The sequence below is a fragment of the Takifugu flavidus genome, chromosome 21 (assembly GCF_003711565.1).
Source record: "Takifugu flavidus isolate HTHZ2018 chromosome 21, ASM371156v2, whole genome shotgun sequence".
Lineage (NCBI taxonomy): Eukaryota > Metazoa > Chordata > Actinopteri > Tetraodontiformes > Tetraodontidae > Takifugu > Takifugu flavidus.
The window spans coordinates 10,288,374-10,315,316 of NC_079540.1; the positions used below are offsets into that span (position 1 = coordinate 10,288,374).

Consider the following 26,943-nt stretch of genomic DNA (forward strand, 5'->3'; position numbering starts at 1 on the left):
AATTAGAATATATTTATATCATAATGTTCCAGTTAGTTTTGTGCGTCTAGAATACGAAAACATAATTACAATTTTTTCCCCTCTAAAAACTACAAACGAGGAGTTGAATGATGTTTGCCAGACTTTGTGTTCAGTCAGTGTGTAATAACACTCAAACATTAATGTAACAATATGTTTAATCTGATGTGTGTTGTAATTACTCCTCATTATAAGTGTAACGCTCAGTTCATACACATGTATGATCCCCAAATATTCTCATATTTCTTACTTTGTTGAATTTCATTTGTGGTTTTAGTTTTATAATATTTTAAAAGGAATTAATGATATGAAAAACAGGTTGGGGTAGAAGATATTCCGTTACATTTTCATGTGTGTAATTGGAGAAATACCTTTGAATTCTTTCGCTCTTTTTGCAGGAATATCTGAAAGCAGTCGAAGAAACGCAGATAACATAAAAAGCCTGAAGAGGAAGAAAGTGGTTGTCGAAAATCTTCTGGAGAAAATCCCCAAATCTCCAGTGAAGAAACCTCAATTAAAAACATCTGAAAGTGGGAACCAAGAAGCACAATCCAAGGAAACTTCACAGTCTTCTTGTTCATCCAACCCCAACGATCCTTCCCACAAACCTTCCACATCACCCGGTGAAACAAGGAACCTTCAGTATGCCCAAACAGTGGACACATCCCCCCACAAGGAACCTTGTTCCACTGAAGCTGAAGGGCTGAGTCCAGAAGACGCATCCTCTGGACCTTCACTTGTGTTGCCTGATGGTGATGAGGGACCTGTGATCACAGATAAACTGTCTCAGGACAAAGAGAGCAAGAGTCAAGAACCCAGATTTGAAGGAGATCCTTATCACAGCAGTGATCCACTTGGTGTTCTCCTAAAGGCCATGGAGCCTGACTTCAGCACACTGGCAGAGAGGAGCCACTCATTGCAGGCTGTTGGAAAATCAGCTTCCACCGTTGACATTCGATCAGGTGGTGAAGTAACAACAATGCCAGCTGTCAATGTTGGTCTCCAAAACCAGCCTTCCCATTTGCAGACCTATTATATTGACAAACAGGGCAACTTTATTGGAATTGCAGCACCGCTTCAAACAAATGCACAGAAATCTACCCAGGTCACTCATTTGCAGTCATCTCCAGTTGCTACACAACATTTTCTGCCTGTTGCATCAAACACAGAACATCCTAGCCAGCACATAAGCTTCAACAGTGGACCTTCCACTATCACCCATGCACCTGTTCCCTCTGGCTCTAACACTTTACCACAAAGCCAACCACCAGTGGTGCACACATGCCAGTCCCTCTCAGCAAGTGTTCCCAGCACGATTCAGGTCCCAGTTACACCTGGAACCAACCAGGTTCAGATGACCACGGTGATGAACTTTGGTGTGGATCAAGTTTACAAGGACCAAAAGCCCAAGAAACCAGGAAAGTATGTTTGTGAATACTGCAGCCGAGCATGTGCCAAGCCCAGCGTGCTGCTCAAACACATCAGGTCTCACACAGGTGAAAGGCCGTATCCCTGTGTTACTTGTGGCTTCTCATTCAAAACCAAGAGCAACTTGTATAAGCACAAGAAATCACATGCCCATGCCATTAAACTGGGTCTGACGGCACGTTCTGAAAGTGGATTTGGGTCACTATCTCAAGAATCTGACAAAGCCTTTGGTACACATTCTGAGGAGAGCGGGGACAGTGATGAAGAGGTTAGCAACGCTGACTTGAAAACCAAAATATCAAAGGCCAGCGTGGCAGCTTCACCTGAATGCAGTTTTCAGAGTGCAGGTACAACTTCCGTCATCCACGGGGAATCTGAGTCATCGGCTAATTTGGATTCAAGCAAACCAGTTCCAAGTCAGAGGGCTCATGAGCCCAAAGTAACAGCAGCACTTCCCAAAGTTGTTGTATACCCGGTCAATGTGTCCCCTCTGAGGGCTGATAGCCCCAGAGTTACAGGTACAGCACCGGAGCAAGCTGCTGCTCAACAACAGCAAGAGTTACAGGCTGTCAGCACGAGGTCAAGTAGCAAAGTACTGCCGTCTCTTAAAGAGGTGGTTGGTACTAGTCCCTCTCTAGATACTGTGAGTGAAGATGAAGATCATCAATGCAGGTCTCCAATGTTAAGTGGTCATGCTCAACTTCAGAGGCAGCAAGCAACAGATTTTTCTCAACAGCAACAAGCCAAGTGTCTGCTCAGTCCCCGCAGTTTGGGCAGTACTGATTCTGGCTACTTCTCAAGGTCTGAAAGCGCTGACCAGGCAATGAGTCCACCCAGTCCATTTGTCAAGATAACCCCACCAGTGGACATGGACATGGCCAAGAGCTTAATTCCTAATGTTCCAACTGTTGCGACAGTAATGCATGTAGCAGCTGAACAAAAGCCATGTTCCACAGAGGGACAGATGCGTCCACCGTTGGAGGCCAAAACCCTCTCGCTGGAGGAGCGCATTTCAAAGTTGATATCTGATAATGAAGCTGTAGTTGACAATAAGCAGCTGGACAGTGTAAAACCAAGAAGAACGTCCCTCTCAAGGAGAGGAAGCATTGACTCTCCCAAGTCGTACATATTTAAAGACTCTTTTCAGTTCGACCTTAAGCCAATGGGCAGAAGATCCAGTTCCAGCTCAGATATCCCGAAGTCACCGTTTACTCCCTCTGATAAATCCAAGCCAGTATTTCTCCTCTCTGTTCCTCCTCAATATCCACCAATGGATTGTTTGCCAATTACAAGGAGTAATTCGATGCCTACCACTCCGGGACATTCTGCCCTCCCCCTGAATGTTGCCCCTCCCCCACACCCTTTGAGAATTTGCCAGTCATTTGATGAAAAAATTACTTCACTCAATGATGATGTGTTTTCCTCAACTCCATCAACCCCAAATCCAGCAATCCATTCTCGCACATTAGTCAGACAGATAGCAGTAGAGGACTTTTCCTCAAGCGAGGGACATGGTCTCCCTACTGTTCGCTCTATGGACGATGGCTACCATGGTCCCAGCAGCTCCACAGAACTGATGCAAAGGAGTAGATCATTTGAGCACCATCAGGATAGGAACAGAAAGACTCAGCAGAGTAAAGGCACAATGTACGAGTGTGAAACGTGTCGCAACCGGTACAGAAAGTTAGAGAATTTTGAAACCCATAAGAAATTCTATTGTTCTGAACTTCACGGCCCCAAAAATAAGCCAATCACTGCTAAAGAAGCAGATCAAGATGTTTTTCATGTAAATATGATTCATCCTGCAATTCCACAGAGATCGACCAGTGGGCTGGGATCAATTGATCAACAGACCTCAATTAGGAAGCGGAGGAAAATGAAAAGTGTTGGCGATGAAGACGACCAGTCTCCCACCGACACAACTCCACCTGTTTCTGTTAGCTTTGAGCTTCAAACAGCTCCAGCCAATCCAAAATTCTCTCATCATAATGTGATAGTAGATATACAACCCAAAAATAACCAGAAAAAGCTACCTCAAATTCAGCTCATAGCGAGAGGCCTCAATACGTCTGATTCCAGGCTCTCCCCGATACGAGAGACCCAGATCAGCACTTCTTCTAAAGGAGAATTACAAAGACAAGGTAGTGGGACCTCAGTCATTAGACACACCAATTCTCTCAGCAGACCCAATTCATTTGAGATAGAATCTGTCGACAGGGCCTCACCTGTGGAGTGTTTGGAAAGAGATCCCTCAACCGCACTCAAAACAGATGTATCAGCCAATACTTCAGCTGGAGGCTACCATGATAACATATCCACACCCAAAGGTGCTGACTGTGGGAAACAAAATAAAGAACAGTGCGGGACAAGCACAGCAGCTGGAACAGCTGCTGAAAACTCCACTCCTGTTCATCAGTCTCGTCTTGTTCGTCAAAATAATATCCAAGTTCCTGAGATTCTTGTAACAGAGGAACCTGACAGAGAACATGAAGTACAGAGTACTGAATCAGTGGATAAGGCTGCAGATCAGTTCAGTTGGCCTCAAAGAAGTGAGAGTTTGTCAAAGCTACCTGCAGAGAAGCTTCCACCGAAAAAGAAAAGAATTCGTCTGGCTCAAATGGATCACTCATCTGGAGAATCTAGTTTTGAGTCTAGCCTTTCACAGAGCCTCAGCAGAGACAGTAGCCTTTCTCGATGTTCGAGTATCTCAGCCTCTTTTGAGCGTGAGGAACCATCTAGGTCAGAGAGTCCTTGTAGGGCTGATCATGTCAATAAAATCCAAGACCCTCAGGTTTTACCTGCAGTTGTTAACACACTCGGTGTACCTGGGATGATGAGGCGTGCTGCATCTGAACAGATTACTTGTGCTCAACCTTCTCTTGAGATTTCGTGCGACTATCGTAGCAAATCCTTCGACTGTGGCAATGTATCGCCCAGCAGATCTGTTTCATCTACCGGGCAACCCAAAAGTGCACAGAATTCACAGTTTGCCCAGGTGCCACTCATTGAAAGGAGGCGTGGACCATTAGTTCGCCAGATGTCTTTAAAGATTGGCCCAGAGAGTCAACACCCAGCTGGAAAAGTCTTGCAGCATGACAAACCTTTAATCACAAATGTTAGCTCGCTAACTCAGAGTAGAGTCCCGCAGGTTCACATTGCCAATAGACACACCATGCATCAGCCTTTTATTCCGCACACTGGAGAATCACCCTTGCAAAAGAATGAGGAAATGGTCCAAAGCATCAATTTAGGTAGTGCAACTCAGCAGCCCCAAGTTCATGGTCTTCCGCACCCTTGGCACCAAACATCCAGAGTTCAAATATGCCAGAAGAAACCACAAAATCAGACATCCGTGTGTCAGGATAATGTTCAAAGCAAACCAATTAACTCTGAGGAAAAGAAAAGTTTTGAGCCGCAGTACCAACTCCACTGTCCTACTCTCAGGGCAAACCCAACATTTTCATTCTGCACTACACAGGGGACTCGCATAGCCTTGCCAGTGTTGACGATACCTATTGCCACCCCAGTTGTGAGTAAAACAAAGTCATCTGATCTACTCCAGAATGTATATGTTGCTCAACCTGTTCAACAAGTCTCCGAGGTTAAAAAACAGGGTGCTCCTCTGGTTGGCGAACAGCAAAGAGATCAAGTTGATCAAACCAATGCAGGTGCTATTCAATTGCCCCAGATCCTGATCACTCATGAGCAGATGCAGTCTGCACCCCCTGTGCACAACAAAAACGGTCCCCTGTCCACTCACCATTCAGAGAGTGATGCTGCACTAAGTGCGAAAAAGGATAAAAGTCAAGCGATTGGAACCCGTGACTGTCCTGTAGAACAAGCAGCTTCTCAAGGGTCCTCACCACGCCCACAGAAACCAACATCAGTATCGTTATGTCCACAGCAGGAGCCAACTGCATCAAGTAAACGAATGCTGTCCCCTGCCAACAGTTTGGACATTTATATGGAAAAGCATCAAAAGCGGGCCAAGGATGAGCATGGTGTGGCCTGTCTTACTGATGGCCGCTCAGTAAATTATCTCACTTCCAAGATGTCTGAAGTTACCCGACAGCGTAAGCTAACTCTTGTTAGACAAGTTTGCACAACGGAACCAGTGGATAGTCCCATTGAAACTGAGGCCCCACCTCTGCCTCAGGGCAAAACAGACGGAGAGAAAGACTCAGAGGATACCGATGACATCAAACCTATGTCACCTGACAGTGCTGGGCTTGGAAAAGTAATAAGTATCGGCATTCCAGAAGAAGAAGGCCCTTCCTTGAGTACTGCGCCTCGTAGCCAAGATTCTTCCATACCGAGTAATGGTGCGCTGAAACTACAAGAGAAAATGGAAGAACGGAAATGGATTCCCGCCAAATCTCATTTCAGACCTTCAGCTATCCACGGGGGTCAAATTAAGCTGACATCAGTGTCTGTGGTCAACACAAAAGATAGTCATCGCCTCTCTTTCCCCAGCCTGAAGACTGCCACCACTTACACATGGTGTTTCTTGATGAAGAGAAAACCTCTTCATGTTCCTCAAACTGACCTGAAGACCTCAGCATATGCTGCGTGGACAGTGAGCCCCAGCAACCACAATCCTCTGGGGCTCCCGACCAAGGTTGTCATGTCTCTCTTTGACTCCAAACAGAGCTCTAAGAACACACACTATACATCAGCCATACGAACTAGTGGCAAGTCTGACATCTTGTGTTACTCGGGCAAACTGAAGGACATCATGCCCAGGGTGAGAAGCAAAAGCGCCTTGTTTTGTTGGAGCGAGGCCCGTTAATACATTTACTTATCAACTTAACTTTTTTAGGTGCCAGTGTCCCGGAAGCCAGCATGTGTTGAAACTAAAAGCAAAGCTCAGGAGTCTCAATCCAGCAAAGAGTTGGACAAGGACATCGCACCTAAAACTGAACCAAGACGGATCAAAATATTTGATGGCGGGTAAGATCAAAACTTTCTTTCGTTGTTTGGCTTCATCCGGTTCTCCTCTTAAGCACTCGTGTCCTGTTGCAACCCCCGCAGATACAAATCTAACGAGGAGTATGTTTATGTGCGTGGGCGTGGACGAGGCAAATACATCTGCGAGGAATGTGGCATCCGCTGCAAGAAGCCCAGCATGCTACGCAAACACATCCGCACGCACTCGGACGTCCGGCCCTACCACTGCGTGCACTGTAACTTCTCCTTTAAGACTAAAGGTTTGGACAGGTCCTCTTTGTCTTCTCATCAGCTTATGTACATGTGGTGGAATATACTTCCATCACAATGCTACCTGTCTGGATGTTGATAGAGCCACAAACTGCTGCTGGTCAGTTTGTGGGAGCGCTGGTTATCTCACCATCTCTTAAGTTAAGACGGCAGGATTCATCGTTGTGTATCCGACCTTTCAGCCCACATCCCACTGCATAACGGTGCTTTACGTCACGCCAGCCCACAGTCGTTTAAAAACAGTCAAGACTCTTCTTCTCATCATGATCCTCTTCTTGCAGGTAATCTGACCAAGCACATGAAATCCAAGGCCCACAGCAAGAAATGCTTGGAGATGGGTGTTCCTGAGCTTCTCATTGAAGATCAAGACGCAGAGGACTCAGGTGCTGTGAGGCAAAAAAAAAAAAAAAAAAACAGTTACTGTTATACTCAAAGCTAATTAATAGCCAGGGCAGCAACGTCTTGTTCTCCTAATTCTTTTTGCAGCAGGATTTAACTTTACTCCTCTCAGTAATGACCCGGGATGGAAAACATCTCTATCCCAGCTGAGCTTTGTTGCTATGTCACTCAATAGCTTTGGTCTAATTAGAAATTCTAAATGCAGCTTCTTCCTCTGTTAATTCACAGTGTAAGTGGGAGGCTTGCACAGCATTTAGAAAGAGGAAATTGCGGCATCTAATTTTAGAAAAAAAAAAAACAAGAGCCAGTGAGAAGCTGCCTGAAAGCATTCCCAGGCTCTAAGAGCATATTTGTTTTTCCTCCGCTGCCTTCAATGGAGCTTCGGGGCTCTGCTGGTCTACAGCGTAAAAGTGACTAACGCAAAATGGAGAACTTGTGGATTTTCTCACTAATTTTTCATAAAGGATGTTTAAGGAGTGTAAATGTTCCGGGCTATGGGAGGGTCTATTTTCCTGCCAGCACGGCCGATGACTCATATGTTCTATGGAATTCTCAGAATAGATTTCTGTGTTCTCTCATCTACAGAAGACCGCAGTCACGTGAGCAGTGCTGACCGCCAGGATTCAGATGGCGATGACTCTGATGGCCCCGATGATGAGGACAATGATGACAATGAGGAGGAAGAGGATGACAGCCAGCCAGAATCTGGCCTCTCCACCAATCCCTCTGTTTCTGCCAGCCCGCAGCATCTCTCCTCCAAAGAGGCTGAAATCCCTCCCAGCGCTCTTCTAGCCCAGATGTCAATAAGCTCCGTGTCCCTGCTTCCTGTCCAGCCTGCAGTACCTGAGTCCCACCCGTCCGACTGCATCTCAGTGATGACTTCTGTGTCGCTGAGCAGACAGATGTGCATCTCTGGCTCCTTTAGCCCAGCACCTGTCTCTTATTGTCCTCCAGCTGTGGCCACCACAACAGAGGCCTCCACTTCTGACACAGAGTCAGTGCACATGATGAGTCCCGTATCACCATGCAGGCAGATGTCCATCGACTACCCGGACTTTGACGTGCCCCCTAGTCCCCCAGCACTGGCCAAGGGCTCCAAACAAGGCCAGGTGAGACTGTCCTCACAGTGTCTTGGTCCACTGATCATTTGCTGCTTCCTTTCTCTCTCATCCATTTGCTGTTCAGATTCAGAATCCTTTGCATCAGGAAGTCCTTTAGACCTCCTGTAGATGCTAAAAATGGCAACTCTTTCCATCAGCCGTCATCTGTCAGCACAGTTTAAGACTACAGCTACAACTCAGAATCAGAGTTTTGTTGAGGAGTGAGCTCCCAGGCACAAGACATTTGCTTTAGTTTGCCAGTGAAGCTGCTGGTTACAGCAGGAGATTAAAAGCAGAAAGCCCTGAGAGTAGGACAGTGGTTGGTACTGCGGCTCAAAACTTTTCTAGGTCAAACCGCACATATGCACAGGTGGAGTATGAACAGAGTAATGAAAGGCTGAATGAATAGATATGAGCAGGCTTAATGGAGCTGAAGTGTGCTGTAATAATGATCTACAATATAGCCCCTCCACTTGTTAAATTGCTGCACAGATTTGGAATCTTTAGTGAATGTTGACTGTTTGTGGGAGAGATGGCAGCTGCTAATACGAGCACGTTACACACCTGCACCAAACGACAAGAACACAACCTCAGTGTCAAAGCTGATTCGGCACATTTGACTGTTCTATAGTTCCATAGCGGAAGCACCAGATGATTCACACATGTATTCTCTCTATGTATTCACAGGACCCTTCCTCTGCTCCTGCTGCCGGGGCCACCGCTGAACCAGGCATACCAGTAGACCGGAGCACTCAGACGTCCTCCTATGCTTCTCAAGGTCCAGTTCACTTCCCTCCACAGGGTGTGTCACAGACACTGGGAGCAGAGCCCCACACCCACTTGTTCAGTCATCTACCGCTGCATTCTCAGCAGCCTTCACGGTCCTCCTACAGCATGGTTCCAGTCGGGGGGATACAGCTATTTCCCTCTGGTTTGGCCGCTTACTCCACCTTTGTGCCAATTCAGGCTGGTCCTGTCCAGCTCACCATTCCTGCAGTGAGCATCATTCACAGAAACACGAGCCCATTACCTACATCCAACCCTTCAGCACCACCAGAAGCCATGCAGACTCAACCACTTGTGGTCCAGGAACCAATCAGTAACGTTGTACCGTGCTTCCCTCTTGGGCAGGTTGCTGGACTGCAGCCACAAACAATACAGCCAGTAGGTCTGGAGACACTTAACCTCATGGGGCTGACCAACACAGGCCTGGCTTCCACCCAGCTGTTGAACCAGCAAGGCCTCACCCTTAATGCCACGCTTGGGTTGCAGGTTTTGGCAGCAAATCCCACCTCCCAGAGCAACACGGTACCCCAGGCCCATGTTCCAGGTCTCCAGATAGTCAACATTGCTCTGCCTGCCATCATTCCTTCTCTCAGCCCTCTTCCAGCCCTCAGTCCTCTTCCAGGGTCATCAGAGAGGCAGAGCAGCCCTGAAGCGGCAGGGATGCAGCCCTCTCCCGGTGAACGTGGGCCCGGTTCTTCGCGGAGCTGCGCCTCACCTTTGCTGCCGACCTCTGTGAACGTCAGCAGCGCTTCCAGTGCGACCTCGGACACCAGAGGAGGTCGAACACAGACTGTTGAGAGGGAGGAAACTCAAACGTCGCTAGAGCAACGTGCATCACCATCAAAGAGGCCAGAGGACGACGCTCGGGGGGCGCCGGTCGAGGGGGTCAGTGACCCTGGCCCCCCGAGGCCGCCGCCGGTCAGCAGCTGGCAAAAGGTGATCACTGATTATAACGACGTGTCCAGTGATGATGAAGACAGATTGGTCATCGCCACCTGAGAGCCTGCAACACCAACAGCACTCTTCTTCTTCTCCTTTTGTAATTCTTGTTACTTCCTAAGACTGGGACACTTTTGGGGGGGTCGTTTTGTTGCAGATCACCTCTCAAAGCACAGATGCTAACAGTCATATTGTATGTGCAATCATTTAATTATACTGATGACCAATCATTTTATTTTTTTCCTTTTTTGGGTCATTTTCAGATATTTTTTGTACATGTTGTATAGACAATTGTGCCTTTTTGGAGTTTCTTGTTTAGGAACGTGTACATATTACCTTCTACCTAATTCAGTAGTCGCTTGTCTTTATTTGAAAAAGTAGAAAAAGGCATAACGATGGAGGATGTCTATTTTATTTTGGAGGCTTTGTCATTGGTAAATTTATGGAACTATAAATGTTGTACTGGTATATGTACATTTCTAGCGATGGGGCAATGCTCCGTGTACAGATGTTGTGTTCAGCTATTTATTATGATTCATCTAGTGCCCATCATGATTCACAAGTTTACAGGTATGTGCATCATCGTAGCTTCTCTTTGCTGTATCAATATTCTTAACTGTATCAGTAAAAACTTGTTTACATTAATAAGCATTGCTGTATTTTCTCACCTGATCACTAAAGATCTGTACGAACAGCCTGTTGAGGATTCCTTCACGCTTCACCTAAACACACCCTCCTGCCATATTTTTAAGCAAAACTGTTGGTTAAATTCCCCTGAGGTGATAATCTATTATTTTAGACGCCATCATCACACGTTCCTCTGCTGTTGATCACCATTAAACCTGATTTATCTCGTCAATCATCAGTGATCCCTGGATCCAGTGACTTGGAGAAAATACGGTGTTTCTGCAAAAGCCGAGCTTGTGTGTGTGTGTGAAGCGCAACCACACGGCTCCTGCGTCAGTAACGTGACACATTGTGTGTGCAGAAATGACCTTTTACATTTTGCCGCTGACAAAAACACCCTTTCACCCACAGACTCGTGCAGAAGTTGCACCTCGTCTTGGCTGAGTGAACATTTCTGTTATTATCCCCCTCCTCTCCCACGACTACTGATGTAAAGAGCCTCTGACGTACCTGAAACGGGCGCAGTCACCTGACCTCCGCTAGCACAAGAGTGAGCAACATCACCAAACCCTGAGGGGGTGACGAGGGCAGCCGCTGTAGGACAGACAAGAAAGCCCCATAAAGACATCATCAGCTACTGCTCACCAAACACAACATGGCTGGAAAGAAGCCAGAGACGGGGAGGTTTTCCATGGCCGCATGCATGAACATGTATGTGCCCGTTAAACCCTCTACTGGGATGTTTCCACCACTGGGATGTAAGTTGGTGATTCAGCCACATGCTGCTGCACTTCACTACTTTGTTCTAGAAAATGAGAAAACCCTGGATCAGAAGGTTTCTATCTATCAAAAGCTATATTATCTATCACATAGATAATGTTTATGTGGACCCTCCAGGGATAAAGCGGTTAAGAAAAGAGAAAGTGTTTAAAGTCAAACCAGTTTAATTCTTTCAATTCATTATAAAAGCCCTCTATGACTTTTACATGTTTAGAATATTTTCTATAAATAAATCTGACTGGGGATGATTTTAGTGGTAAATGGCACCAATTCACACATCACTAATTTGGCCATTGAGGAGTTTATAGGAGGGACGCGTCCGTTTGTTGCCTGGTTGACATCATCTGGCACCTGTGTTATATGTTCAAACTGAAAACGAGCATTTTTGAGGCATCTAAATGTGTTGATGATTTACACGAAATGGAGAGGAAAACATCAAAAATGAAAATCCATCATTTAACTCTGCCACGGGAAAATATTAAACACATCACACACTAATAGTTTAATGTAAGTCAAAACACATCAAATAGTGAAATAGTGTTTTAGCTTTTAATTGATCTCACTATGAACTCATCTGTAGTGAAGTCCTGAAGAGTGAACAGTTGCTGTATTTACATGGACGCTGCTCACGGACACACGCAGATCATCCCTGTAGATTTGCTGCCATCTGCTGTATTAACAGAGGAACTGCATCTGGGTGGTGGGGAGGGTGGTGGGGGGGAATCTGGCGCCTTAATTCTTCATCCATCCTACAAAAACAAGTCTGAGGTGTCCGCCTGGGTCTCTTATCAGCAGGCGACTTTGCGCCAACAAACAGCGCGTCTGGGTACGAGCCAGCAGGACGAAGCTGCGCGGCTCCGCGGCGGGAGGAGGAGGCGAGCAGGGGCGCTGTTATAAAGTGGAGGAGCCGCACATGTGCGGGGCCACATCAACGCACACGCTCCAAAATGATACAGCGCACACCGACAGTTACGCTCCTGCGGGAAACTTTGAGGAGCTGAAGTAAAGTCACCTTTGGACCCACGTGTGGCGGATTATTATTTCTGATTTTTCAGTTTTCTTGTGCACATTTTTAGAAGAACCGTGAAAATGGATTTATGCATTTTGTCTTCTGTGTTGTCAATAATGTATTCCTGCATGTTGCACACAGGTAACTTTACCAACATCTACACCGGAAATCACATTTACTGCGGTTGGCTGTCAAAGCCGAAAGGCTTTTGAGGGTTTTGATCGAATTTAAATTGAATTGCAGTTCCTGCGGTCGCTGCCTCCGCGGACGCCCCGGAACATCACCTGCGCACCAAACGCTGCTCCTGTGCCTCTTTCCTGGACAAGGAGTGCGTTTACTTCTGTCACCTGGACATCATATGGGTCAACACACCTGAGTAAGAGCCGCCACCGACCTTAATATCAGTGCCAGGAGAGACAAAGGCTCTTCGGAGTCGCTTCTGAGAAGTGAAACTTGTGATTTCATTCTTGTTATTCTCATTACCTGCACGCGCATTCCTACCTGCGTTTCTAAAGTGTTGCGTCATTGCTCTCGTGCAGGCGCGTGGTCTCTTACGGACTGGGCAGCGCACCCAGGACGAAGCGCGCGGTCGACGAATCTATGGCAACCAGCAGCGGACCCCGGTGTCGGTGCCTCCGCCAGAAGGACAACAGGTGTCGGAGGTTTTGTCTGCTGGGAACAGCGCTCAGGTGCGTCACGACCCGCGTTGGCCTTTAAGTTCGGCGCAGCTGTGAGCTGATCCTGATCCTGCTCTCCTCACAGGTCTGGACCTTCAGCAGGGCTCCCGATCCACAGACAGCAGCTGGCAACAGAGACGGGCAGCAGCGTTCCGAGGTACGAAGAGCCCAGATCAGTCCTGGTTCATGGTCAAACACGGGTTCTGCTGAGCCCAGAAAGCCTCCGGTCCCTGCGTGACAGCTGTCCACATCTGGCCTGGCCCACAATGTTCTCACTGTCTGATAATTCCAGCCAGACCCCAGTTTCAGATTTCACCTTCTCGTGAGCTCAACCATCAAAGCTTCAGGTGTCTAATTGTTCTGTGTTTACCCACGCAGGAACAGCGGCACGAAACAGGCGACCCGGTCCGCCTGGAACACACGTCTGCTGCTGGGGAAGTGGCGGCCCAGAGAGCACCACAGGGTGACCACCGACCACCCTGGAGATGACGGTTAACCTCCGGGATGTTCCAGCAGAGCTGAGGAGAGGCTTCCGTCCAGAGTGGTGTCGTGGACTCAAGGAGAGCTCCAAGAACGAGATGGGATGGATGAGGACAGAGAGCACAGAGAACCTCCAGCACAAACCATGGATGGCAGGCTGCACTGGGGACATCCATCCATCCATCCATCCATCCATCCATCCATCCATCCATCCATCCATCCATCCATCCATCCATCACGTCTCCACGTGTGGATGGATTTTGTTGTAAATAGATGAAGGCAAAATGACTTTTGTAGAACAGACTAAATGTTGTCATTAAAGGGATTTTTGTGCCTTCGAGGCTCCACACCAGAGCAAAAACCTCTCCTGCTGTCGGCTAAAAACTGCCTATTTAATTCTAAATAGATTGTTGTGACCAAATGTTCTATTTATTTATTCTTATAAGATGTGGTCATGTGACGACCCGACTCACAGGTCATCTCTCATTTCTGTGAAATGTTTGACCGAGGTGCCAAATATTGGCCGCTTTTAAATAAAGTTTTATTTAAAATGAAGTGCTTCATCTTTGATTCATGTGTTAGTGGGAGACAAAGAAAAAAAAAAGCCTGAAAAGAGTCCATCACTGGTAACAACATCCCAAACATAACCAGCTGTAAAAGAAGTAAAAAACAGAAATAGAATGAAGCAGTTAGATGTGATGAAGATGAAGATGACGAAGAAGTTCCAAAGGCTTGAAACGTTGGCGGCCGTACGAGCCGTCCAAACTGTCTGCTTGTGATGTGGGGACTACACGAGGGGACCCGCGTGGACATAGAGACAGGACGCTTCCAGATGAACCCACAACAATAGTGCTAGCAACTTCTTCTTCTTCTCTGCTCCAGGTGTGCGAGGGCTACCTGGAGGGTGACGAGACCACAAAGAGAAACACATTGCTTTCATGTGGGACCGATCCGGAGCTTTTGGCATCAGCTGATGTGCAGTTGAAGCTTTTTGCTCAGGAGCTTCAGTTTGAAAGCCTCAACACACAGTTGGTCCTCAGCTGGGTGAAGACCTCTAGAGGTTCCTCATCCACACCTCCACTCGTCCTGCTCCAACAGGACTGTCAGATGCTCTTCAGAGCTCCGGGCCCTCCGCCCTGACCAGTAGAGCCTTTATTGAGCCTCAGTCGCCTCCTCATCCCGAACCTTCTGATGGCTGCAGGTGTTTCCCAGGTTCAGACAGCAGTGGGACTCAACCCCTTCACTCATCACAGCTCCCAGAGCTGCCAGCAGACAACAGGTCAGCACCATTCAGCCCAGTAAGCAAACAAATGCACGCCTGCGTCCTCCCTCGGGCCTGTTGGGCTGCGTGAAGATTCCACCCACAATAACACTCCTCGGAGTTTCCAGACGACCCACCTGAAGACAAAAGAACCATACAAATGGAAGATTAGTGAGCAAGGAGTAAACGTCAGATCTCTGTCAGGGGGGAGAGTCATCGCAACGGTAAGACAAAGGTTGTCTGAATAGTCCATGCAGTAGTGTCCTTGAGCAAGAGCGTGAGACGGTGGAAGGAGACAGGAGACATTCTAACACACTTCCTGTTAGGGTCGATATGGGCCTCAAAGGAAAGGTGAGAACAATAAAGCAGTTGGAGAGCGACCACGGCGGCGGCGGCGAGCTTCTGATGTAACAATTCATGGTGTTAGAAGTTACAGCACGCCAGAAGGGCTCACCCTGCTAGGTTTGGGGTTCGGGTCTCTAGTGAAGCTTCATCGCGGGGTTAAACCCCAAAATGAGCTCTGGGTCTGAGAGGACATGAGATGAAGAGCCTCTCCCGCCGGTTCCTACTGCAGCCTCATGATTGTCCTTCACATCATGACACAGTTTCCATAGTTACGCTGGGAGTCCTGTCTGCACTTAATGACCTGCAGCCTCTGCAACAGCATGAAGACATGTAGCCGAGCAGCCAGACTTCCCTGAGACAGGAGCCATCAGGCCTTTGAATAGACTGACAAACATAATGCCCCATTACGCTGTGAGGAATCTCCTCAACACGACAGGAATTCTGGTGCTGAGCAGTCAAACAATAGCTTTGTGGGAGGGTGCGGCGGCCCGGCCTGGACTTCTAACATCAAACCAGCTCCCCGCAGCAGCTCCACACACCTTGTTTTCCACCCAGCACTCCCAGTTCTGCCACAACAAGCCTGACCGGGGCCCCTGAGAGCAGAGGGGGTTACTGACCGGGTTTCGGACCGCTCCTGCTGGATTCAGAGCTGCACTGATGGACAGAATCACCTGTCTTGGGGGGGGGGTGCTGACATTTGTCTGCGGGGTGGGTGATTATAAGATTTGCTGCATTCATCTCTCAGCACTTTAACTGTAATCTCAGGTGGGCCCTCCCTCCCTCCTAGCCAGGATCAGCAGAAACAGTCCAGAAATGTTCTGATCAGCCCGACATTAGTCAGACTTATACATTCATACACATAGAGGGAATGTTCGGAATGCAGAGAATTCTGGCGCACAAACCGATTTAGCTCCTTAAAGTCACTCCTGTCTTCCACATTTCAAGCGCAAGCTGTTCAGACGGGTGGACGATGAGCAGAATGATGCCTTTTAGGCAACTGGAGGTATCTCTTACAGCCTCCTGGCTCGTTAATCAAAGGGACAAACTGTTGACTTACGTGACTAAAAGGAATGGAAAGAACTCGTCTGATTCTATTTTTAGCGCTCCAGGCTACTGTCAGTCATCATTACCTTCGGAAGCTTTATTGCATCTGAAGGGATCCAAAGGCCCAGTACTGAACCTGTCCTGAGATATGGGCCCCAGAAGGAACCCAGAACCTTCTGACTTTAAAGGTGGAGAAGCAACAGGGAGAATAAAGCCGACTGTTGTCACCCTTGATACTCTCATGTCCTCTTTAGGATGCTCTGCAGGAAACATCATTCTCTCCTTATGCTGGAGAGACCCGTATCATCCTTCCTCTGATCTACAGAAACTGTGGAGCTCTGATCTGAATGCTAAGATCAGCACGCTAACACTTACTGTAGCATCTCAGGTTTGCTAGCTTGACTGTGGTCTCTGTCACATTGTTCTAACCTCATATTAGAGTTAATTCAGCTCATTTCTAGAATGTTGGACCCACATTTCGGTGTTTCAAAAGATTATTTCAAAGATGAGTAAATATATAAATGAGGACGGAGACACACACCAGGACCTGACATGCAAACTCACATGCATGTGTTCTGTCCTCTTTGGTCTCTTCCTACACATGAGGGACACGTGGGACAAATGCTGTCTGACAGTCAGGACACGCCTGCAGCCTTTGTGTCTTCAAAACAGGAGACTTTTCTCAGGCTTCGTGTGTGAAAGTGTGTAAAATATCAGCGGTCTGTTCCAAACTACGACTTCTGTGTATCCAGTGGAGAACAGTCATATTTAATACAAAAGAAGAGCAGTAGAAATCAAAGCTGATGTGTTACAGAACCACAAACACATTTAAGCTACGGCATGTTTCAAAAAAGGGGTTTCCTGGATAATAGATGTTTCTGGTACCACTCAATACAAGCCTAACTGGGTTGTGAACACCAGTTGGAAGCAGCTGGAAGAGTTGCAGCTGTACGTTAATTATTTAACTGGCAATATGAAAACCAATATGAAATTACCTTAATAGAATCAAAAGAGTCCATCCCTCAGCTCTCTTCTTTTTCCTGACCCATCTGAAGGTTTTTGTTGGCCACAGTAAAGAAAGAAGCTAAACTTTACCAGATTATTTACATTATATGTACAATGTTTTATCTTTTAAAAGAGCTGAAGCAACACTGATAAATGAAAAAACACAAATCTTTATTTGATGTCGTCGAAAGTTTCTTTCTGAGTGTTTTTTTTCCTGTAACACATTCCAGACATATTTCCTCCAAGACGTTTTCCAAAACATCAGAGAGCTGATCTGGAGGCCCAAAGATCCCTTCTGTGTGTGTGCGTGCATGTGTGTGTGTGTGTGTGTGTGTGTGTGTGTGTGTGTGTGTGCTCCATGAACATCTCTGACCAGGTCCCTGGTGAAGCGGCACCATTGCTGGATTCATAGTTACGTAATAATCTGAAGTAATGATCTGAAGGTGGTTTTGTAACTCTGGGCTCATATTCATGATGGGATGTTTGTGCTCTACTCAACACTGGTCCACCCTGGGGAACTAAGAACCAAGAGCAACCATCTCGGACCCCATCCTCTGGTGGTCCTGGGTCAGTCATGGAGACAACAGCATCACAGATTTGTCCCCCACCCGTGCTAACACAAGTGTAGCGTAGCCCTTTGCTGTGTCATTGTCAGCGGTTGCTAACTGAATAATTCTTCTGAGCGGCCGTCTGATGATGATGATGCTACCGCCTGATTTCACGCACCCTTTTATCGCCACATTTTGAAGACGTTTCCCTTCTTTGGCGCTGTCCCTCCACACATTTGCATGTGGTCTGAAAGGAGCGGAAGACGTAAACTCGGCATGTAATCACAAGCAGCAGCCTCAGACTTGCCCAAACACTCACGCACATCAAGCCACAGACACAAAAGGAAAGTGTTTGCACTTCTTGCCATCCCTCCATCACCCTCGACTGTGTCAGCACCGGCGCTGATAATGTGGCTCCACCCCCCCCATGAACAGCCTAGCCTGTCCCTCGCTGCGCTGCTTCTATCTCCCAGCAAACGAAACAAGATTGTGCACCTGCAACGTGTTGAGGCAGCCGTTCCCAAACAAAGATCATCTCAGCCAAGAGTGAGTGAGTCAACTGTCAGGTAAAAGACATCCAGCACCCAAACAAGAGAAGATCAGCCTCAACTCAGTCTGAACCATTTACGGGAAGAGTGTGGAGGAAGCTGTTCAGGCGTCCCGTCTGACCACCAGTCAGGGATCTTCGGCTGACTCAGCCCACTGAACCGCAGAGGCGTTTGAGTCAGAAATTGTACTTAAGCAATATCCAAGTTTTGAACAACAGACACTTGAACTCTGAAGATTCTAGACGAAAGGTGGGTGGAAGTCCTGTAGGTCTTAATGGTTGTTGGGATGAACTCTGGTTGGTGCTGATGGGGGCACATATGGGACAAAGTAGACAGGTTCTTAATGCCAGATTAGTTTATGAGGCCTATCTGGAGGATCTGAAGCTGAGAACTACAACATGAACCTGACACCTTCAACATGAACCTGACAGCTGTTCTCACTGTAACACCTGCAGGCTGACAGGTGGGACAGCATCGTTCAGCAGATGTGACATGAAATGTCACATTGAGTGTGACTGTGACATGAGCTTTCCACAGATAAGCAAGTGTCTGGAATAAAAGGATGACATTTTAACACTTGTTTTGGGTTCTGCAGCCAAACTCTGTGTGTGCTGTGGATGTTCTGTGCTTTACAGTAATCACACGGGCTGTTCCAAAACGACACAGTTTAAACTAATCATTGTAAATATTTGGCCTGAGTTCCATAACACAGAACTAGTTCTACTCCTGGGACTTAAGTGCATGTTGAGGCTTTGGGTGTTAAAGGTCTTATGAGAAACATGGGAGATCCAACAGCTGGAGCTGGTGCTAGCAGCTCATGGGTCTGGGTCTGGGATTCCATCCATGGTGTCACTCTGCCTGGTTGTTGTTGCCTTATGCTTGACTTGAATCCTGGTCTTCTGTGGTTCTGCTCTGCCTGGTTCTCCTTCCTTGTGATGATTTAAACCTCTGCATATCAAATTGGGGGCTATGTTACCATGGAGATTTGACTGTGGACTTCGCTGGGTTGTGGGTCACTCCCGTTCGTGCTGTTAAACAAGCGCTGAACAGTAAAGTTCTCTACCAACTTCACCTCTGCTGCTTTGTGCAGCAATCGTGTCCAGTTTCAACCAGTTCCTGATGCTTAGAGACTCGTGTAAAAACAAGAAAACCTCGCAAGGTTCTGGATTTATCTTGCAAAGTAGATGAACTCACAGGAGAGTAGAAGAGTATTGACAGAACTCAACCTGAATTATCCTTAAAGGAGCAAAACTAGAGTAACTATGTTAAAGTCTAGCATGACCTGGATGTTTGTCATTCTGAGGCTGTAAAAGTGTGTGTGTGTGTGTGGGGGGGGGGGGGGGGGGGGGGGGGGTGAGGGGGGGGCTCTGCTGCATTTATCAGTGGACTGATCCTGTCTGAGTGTTATTGTGTGCTTCAGACTTCCTCGTGCACTCGTGCGAATGGTTTATCTCCTTAGTCAAACACCTCATATCATCTTTCTGTCCAGCGTGATGCAGAGCTCCACACAGACGGACGGACGGACGGACGTTTCCCTTTCACACTCCTTTGCCAAAATCCACAGAGAGACGTCTCCTGAGGCCGATGGAGCCTGTTGACTCTTCATGTGTGGGTGATGAACCGCTGAGAGGACGGACCAGAACATCATTCATGAGTTTAAGCCCTGAACATGGCAGGAAGTCTCCAGCTCTTCTGGTGGTTAGAGGTGTGTCCCAGAGGATCTTTGGTGTCTATACTGGTGTGTTTTCAATGTTTCCTGTAGATCTGCCACTTTCCTCCAGAGAAGAGCGGCTGGATTATAACACCTCAACAACAACAACAACAACATATCAACTCAAACTGACAAAACAAGGTAAGTTAGAAGTTAAAAATAAAGAAAGACATCAGAGAATAAAGAAAGATGGTGGATCACAGAAAAAGCTTGTGTGTAATCGTTTTGGATCTGAGAGACGCCGAGCAGATCTTCTGCAGGTTGTTGCCCTGGATTTACTGAGCAAAGACAGCTGATCAGCTGAGGAATTATCCTGTAAAGCACAAACAAAGCCATGACATCAACCCTGATCTGAACCTGGATTATGCAGCAGGTCTTGTGGGATCCGCTGAAGTCCCAGTAAAGATTCTTCCTCCTGAAAGCAGAGCTCCACCCTAACAGTCAAAGAGTTCTGCTTATCCTTTTTAATCAGATCAGGAGACAATTTAAATGTTCTTCACCATCAAAGAAAATGAGCATGAGGAAACATTAGTGAGGTTCCAGGAACGTCTTCACTGAGAACTACCAGTCTTTGCTCTTCATGTTTTCTCCTCTGTTGTGTCACCTGTGGCCTCAGTGCTGGGAGCTGCACTGTTCCAAAACAGCCTCAGCATTTTCTACCATGCTTCTGCAAAAGAACCCGGCTGGAGCCAGGTCCTCAGACTTGACCTATTGTGTGAAATGCTTGTTAATCACTGAAGCTTAAACACAGATGCTCTCCTGAAAGGCTGGAGGAACGCAGGAGTCAGGAAGCAACGAGTGAAAGAGAGAGATAAATGAAGGCTAGAACACTTATCCAGGAATGTAGCAGAGCCCAGGAACGGCCAACCCAGGACAAATAGCATCAGTACCCTTTACTGGTCTTTATGACCTCCTGATGAGGCCTCACACGTGTCCCACCTGATTCTAGACAGGAATGATGCAGGGATGGAGATGAGATGGAGATGCAGAGGGTTTCAGATGAAATGGATCTCCAGGATCAACATGAATTAATGACCCCCTGTGATGAATGATCTCTCACATCAAGAGTAGGACACAACCATGTTTGTTGGCAGGTAAGTTAGTGGGCAAACTGGCAAAGGTCCAATACCAGTTTGGAGATGTGCTTCCACCATCGTTTCCATGAGGGCAGATCCTCACACACGGACTCATCCACATCCTCGATATTGGCCTGATGACCCAGAGCCACAGTTCAAGATGTGAGGATCATCTCTGGGTTGACGGACAGTCTCAGCCTTTCCACTAAAATAACTACATGACACGAAACTCGGTGATGGGGAACAGACCAGAGACATTGAGTGAACACAGTCGTGCTAATGGAGGAGCAACAACAAGCTGGTCTGGGAGGATTCTGGCCTCTGAGAGATCCTGGGTTCAGTTCTCCAAGGAGCCTGCAATTATTACTAAATTATACCAGGAGATGGATGGATGGATGGATGGATGGATGGATGGATGGATGGATGGATGGATGGATGGATGGATGGATGGATGAGGTCACAGAGGTCGGCGTGACACCAGCGCTGCAGAGAGAACATGGTGTCCTGTAGGTCTGCGTGCAGGAACCTGCTGGATTTTGTATAAAGAGACGTCATCACGCATGTGTCATGTGTTTCAGAATCAATGTTCTCACACCAGCATTCCTGAGGAACGGGGAGGAGCTCAGCCTCATTCCTCTCTCACTTGGAGAACATTTCCTCAGCGATGGAGCTGATCTCGGCCCCTGAGGAGGCAGATTTTAGTGAAGTTTGCTGAAACACATTTAAATGTCTGTGTTCAAAAGCTTCATCGCAGAATTAAAGCAAACGTGGTCATCAATGGTCACAACTTTGCACCTTTTCTGTTTTACTCCAGAACTCAGAGAGAAAAATAATCTAGAAGCAGCTAAAGAGATTTTCTGTAAATATGGAACAAACATTTCTGAATTCCTTTCATGCTCTATTTTAATGTGAAATAACTTCCATTTCTTGGACGTCTGTGGTGGTTCCGCGGTTGTGATGATTGAGGTGACATGTTCAGGTCTTTCTGAGCGCTCAGATCTCAAATGTTTGTCTGTTGACCCGCTGCTGTCCCAGGACCAGAGAAACCCCACCTGGAAGCACTTCTGAGGGGTCAGAGGTCAAAGCTATTGAACCTGAGTGACAACATGGAGACCCAAACACAAAACAGAGTGTAATGAGAGCAACGCTTGGGTTCACCACAGGAAATGACCCTTCCTCTGTCAAGAAAAGTGTCGAGCACACAACTTGAAAAAGAAAATGAAGCTTGAAACAAGTTCTAAGTTAAAAAAAAGAGACAAAAAAGACAAATTGTAGCACAGGAGAAAGCGAACAGGAGAATGTCCTGATGTCAAAAGCAGATCTGTCGGAAGTATTTTGGTGGAGGTGCAGGTAGATCTTCACCTTTAAATTCCAGGGTCTAATTGTTGGTGTTGTTTGTCCTGGATCCAGACCAACATTGCTCAAGAACAATTACACCAACATCTCTGTGTGTGCAGCTTTGACCTCAGTGTTCTACACAATAATGGGAAAGATTCAGAAAGATTTACAACCTTCGAAAGGTTAAGGGGAAAAGATGACGGCTCCAGGAAGGTCTCGGTGGAGGAGGTTCTGGCTGTGTTGTCAGGGTGTGAAGGCTCCAAGCTAACCTCAGCTTTAGGTTCCCTGACGATCCGATGAGGTTTCAAAACAATATGGCTGCTGAGGGAATGCAGAGAGGCCTGACGTTCAGCACGTTACCCAGGCTGAACTGGAGCTGGGTTGGGTTCGGGCCGAGCCCGATCAGGCTCGGGTCGGGCTTCGTGCTCTGCCTGCTCTGATCTGAGCATTCGTCCAACATGTGAAATCGGTTCAAAATTCCAAACACTTGTAGTGACCAGGAGCAAAAACAAGGGACGGTTTCCTGTTGGGTCCTCAACCTTTTTGACAGACGAGACCCCCCAACACACTCTCGAGTTTCAGAAGATGGAACGTCTGGAGGGAAGATGAAACATTTTCAGTGTCCTCACGTGATGTTTTCATCCCCAGAGGAGCCACTTACTTCCTGGTTCTGCTCCTTAAACCAACCCTGAGCTGCCTGTTGTCCCTGTTGTTCCCAACATTCCACACTCAACTACAATGACAACCTGGAGGAATCAGTGTGAGATCATGTGATACCAGAATCAGCAGTGCATCCTGGGACTTTTCCTCTATTTAAACCTAGTTAGAGTTGAGCTCTAAACATGAGCGGCTCCTGTTTTTATTATCAGTAATTTATCGTTGCAGCAGCAGCTCAGGATGAGAAGCTGCTGCTGACAGTTTCACAGGAACCTTTGCTGTAAATAAGCAGGGGGGAGCCAGGGGCCGGGGGGGGGGGGGCTTTTATTGCAACTGTGGATTGTTCTCATAGTCAAAACAACACACGTGCAGTCTGCCGCAGGCTGGCATTGTAATAACAAACAATCTGGATTTTCTGCCACCAAGTGTATACAATCGGACTGGTCTAACGAGTGCAGGACCGCAGGTTCTGCCTGCAGACGGCAACAACAGGAACCAGAGGGGGGCTCCTGTAGCCCTGCAGATAAGAGCCGCCCTGCAGGACCAGAGCGGAGGCATCATGCTCACAGGTGGTTCTGGGACGCATCTGAACGCCGGCGTTCCTCAGAGCATCACCGGGGTAACTCATTCCCTCACACCCCATCAGGCAGCGCTGATGATTTCATTGTGTCGCTAATTGACGGCGGCTTTGATGGAAGGGAAACACCTTCAACAGTTGGAAATTCTTTCCACTCCACACCCTACGACAACAAACAGCTGCAGGTCAGTTAATCCCACCACAAATATGAACAGGAAGGTTTTACTCATCTGCTGGCATCCCATACACACACGCACACACACACACACACACACACACTTAAACATTCTGTAACAATAATCTTTTAAATATGACACTTTAAGAATCTCCACAGGTTCAGCATCCATGGAACATCTGATATTATGGTGATGACGTGGGTCCAGACGTGGGTCCAGACGTGCTGAATGAAATGAGCAGCCATGTTTTATTTGTGTGTCTCTGCTTGCTGATGTTCCTGGACAGGTGCAGCAGATCTCTGGGAGCTTCTCCTGCTGTCCCGACTCTGCCCGGCACCACAGAACTACTGTAGGGAACTTTTGTCTCAGTGAGGAGAACTTCCTGCCTGAGATGCTTGTTCTGGTCCATCGAGAACACACACATACGTTCCTGCTCATCAGGGGCTGGCAGACAGGTGTGGTGTTGAGGTTGTTGGATCACTTTGGTCAAAGCAGGAGGCAAAACTGTGGTTGTGAGCACGATTCCAGGGTGGAAGGACGGATGAGCCCTCACACGCTGGTGCTAATCTGCAGCATCTCTGCAAACATCTGCACTTTCAATAAATCACCACTGGAACATCTGATAAGTGAAATCCGTTCCACCTGGACCTGCTCAGGCTGCTCTATTAATAACATCGCGTGCCGATGGTCTGCCTCCGGCCGCCCACGCCCCCGAGCCCATCATGACATCACAGGGATCAGCACACGGTGACATGAAGCAGCGTCGCTCACGTGTCATGAATCAGAACGTAATGAGTGAAGGCTGCAGAGCTCAGCCAGGAGACATTCAAGAGGTCGGCGGCAATAAATGGAACCAGTTCAGGCTTAAGCGTCTCTTTTTGGGACTGTAACACTGGACGGTTGTGTCCAACAGGCGGCTGTGGACCGTCTTCTGTCTCACGTCAAGCTAAAGTTCTGTGATCCTGGTCCAAAACGGCACATTTTCCAGAAGCAGCGCCGCAAAGGCTGCGACTGACCAACATCAAGAAGGATCCAGGATCTTCAGACCTGTTTAACACACCCAGACAGTGAATCAGAGACGCTGCGTCATGGCAACGTCACAGCGACATATTTTCACCACAATGACAAACGTGATTCATGCCGCTGCTCCGTCAGGATCTATTATAGTTGACTTCAGCCTGGAGGGTTGTTCTTCACCGTCTGTCACATCTATGAGCTTCTTCTCTTCATTTTATCACTTATTATTACTGTCAGTGGTGGCTTAAACCTTTGATTGTCACCATAGTAACAAATCTCAGGCTATTGTGTCACCAGTCACCCCAAGAAAGGGACACACTGGCCGTCCTCCAGGGTGTATTTGTGTGTGTGTATTCCTGTAAATGCTACATACTGAGGACCACAACCCTCATTCTATGAACAAAGTGTGGACATTTTTGGGAAGTGAGGACATTTTGTCTGGTCTTCACAACTTTCAAGGCCATTTTTGTGGGTTCAGTCCTGGTTTGAGGTTAGAACTGGGTCAGGGGGTCAGGGGTCAGTGTTGGATTAGGGTTAAGGGCTGGGTAAGTCCTCACAACGATAGAAGCACAAGGATGTGTGTCCTATGATGGACCAGTCCAGCATGTGACTGTCCCACAACTATACAGATTGACAGTATAAATCCAGATGTGATTTCTGAATTCATTCATTCATTGGTTTGATTGATGAAGGTTAAGAACCTGCAGACAGAAGCCTGAAGAGGTCTCAGCATTAACAAATGTTGGAACCATTGTTTTTACATTCCACCAGCAGCTGAGGTCAGAGGTCAGAGGTCACAGATGCGGATGCGCAGGTCTGCTGTCATCCCTCAAACCATCGGAACCTCAACCAGGCCAGCCTTCCAGGGCCTGTTGCCGCATCGATACATTGTTGGTGCGTGTTTTGGAACAGTTGCGTAGGGGCGTCCCTGATAACATTCTCAAGCTGAACTACAAGGCGTGGAGCATCCGGTACCTGATACGCGTGAAAAAACCGCAGCGTGAAACAATACGGGATGAGTCACGAGGAGCTATGGACCAACCGTCTCCGTCAGGCGACGCTCGGTCCATCCCAGACAGCCCGCAGACACACCGCAACAGCTTCCGAGCATCCACGGGTCCGCCAGCAACCGTCCCGTCACATGATGTCATGGACGCCTCGCTGCTAATCCTCATCCATCAGGCCGCTCTGAGGGCGGCCGGCGGAGCCAAAGCAGACGGCGCAACAGTCGACGAGCGGTTACGCAACAACAAAAACAAACGAAAATGCTCAAAAAGAAACCACTCAAAGTCAGGTGACTGTGGGCGACGTCTGTGGAGGTCACACGTCTGTGGGAGGAGGCCTGCAGCCCGCCGGGTTTCCTCTGTATTCGAGACACAGCATGGACGCAGCGGCACAGGAAGCTGCAGTGAATGGATCCCTGAGGGTCGGTGCAGCCCCAGGAGAACCTCCTTTCTTTCATTCTCTCCCTGATAAAGTCCAGTTTGGGCCAGCTCGGCTTTACTGGAAGCTGACAAACGAAGACTGGTTTGGCAGCGAGAGCGCGGCCATCATCATGTTTTCCGCTTTTCCATCTCCGTTGAGCTAAAAAGCTTCCAGGAAATCAGAAAATCCCTTATCATGTAGACCCCAAAGTGATGTTTATCAGGAAAACATCTTGTAACGTGTGATTTTGCAGCCCAACATTAGTGCTAATGAACGCAGCCTGATCTCCCATCAGGTAGCGCCTCTCCACACCTCCCTCATCCATCCAGCCAGTTCTGTGTTTTCCAGTGGTCATGGCAACAAAAAAAAGACTGACTGAGCCGCACGAGCAGGAAGTGTTGTGAGGACAACAGGATGTGCCCTGGCTCCGTCGTCAGGGGTCGAAGAATTCAAGGAAGTTATTGTACTTTGTGGAATGGGCTCAGGAATGTAACATGTCTGCCTTTTTTGTCTGGCTTTTATCACATATTGGAGGCAAACTGCTGGCACACGCTGGTTTGTGGTCACTGGCCTCCACCTTCTCCTCTGAACCCCCCTTCCCCCCCCCCCCCCAGCGCCACTCAGCTCCTGAATGCAGTTGTTTGGGCTGTCGTGTGGATCATCTGTCACCTGACGTGGAGCTTTGTCACCTCCTCCACGCTAATGTTCATCGTCCTGCTCATGTCAATACACAACGTAACTTTGCTGTCCGTCTC

The 26,943-nt window shown here is 47.7% G+C and overlaps 2 protein-coding genes across 5 annotated transcripts in view; both read left to right on the top strand.

Moving 5' to 3' along the window:
* hivep1 (HIVEP zinc finger 1) overlaps positions 1-10,581 on the top strand; it is a 29,847-nt gene extending 19,266 nt beyond the window's left edge. For all 4 annotated transcript variants that reach the window (XM_057020201.1, XM_057020200.1, XM_057020202.1 and 1 more), the window contains 6 exons: positions 417-6,190; positions 6,266-6,396; positions 6,478-6,653; positions 6,945-7,046; positions 7,648-8,171; positions 8,850-10,581. In XM_057020201.1, the coding sequence (XP_056876181.1) occupies positions 417-6,190; positions 6,266-6,396; positions 6,478-6,653; positions 6,945-7,046; positions 7,648-8,171; positions 8,850-9,947 (7,805 nt within the window). In that variant the 3' untranslated portion in view covers positions 9,948-10,581. The remainder of the gene's footprint in view (positions 1-416; positions 6,191-6,265; positions 6,397-6,477; positions 6,654-6,944; positions 7,047-7,647; positions 8,172-8,849) is intronic.
* Positions 10,582-12,086: 1,505 nt separating this feature from the next.
* On the top strand, positions 12,087-14,015 carry edn1 (endothelin 1). The gene is made up of 5 exons (XM_057020204.1): positions 12,087-12,444; positions 12,547-12,679; positions 12,843-12,992; positions 13,066-13,137; positions 13,359-14,015. Exons 1-5 carry the CDS (start codon positions 12,384-12,386, stop codon positions 13,474-13,476), a joined length of 534 nt encoding a protein of 177 aa, XP_056876184.1. The 5' UTR covers positions 12,087-12,383; the 3' UTR covers positions 13,477-14,015.
* The last annotated feature ends 12,928 nt before the right edge of the window (positions 14,016-26,943 follow it).

Excerpts from the sequence above, each read along its gene's own strand:
- edn1 (XM_057020204.1), top strand. The coding sequence starts at position 12,384 with ATGGATTTATGCATTTTGTCTTCTGTGTTGTCAATAATGTATTCCTGC. Across the intron at positions 12,680-12,842 it reads ATATGGGTCAACACACCTGA|GCGCGTGGTCTCTTACGGAC; the intron begins GTAAGAGCCGCC and ends GCTCTCGTGCAG. Across the intron at positions 12,993-13,065 it reads CTGCTGGGAACAGCGCTCAG|GTCTGGACCTTCAGCAGGGC; the intron begins GTGCGTCACGAC and ends CTCTCCTCACAG.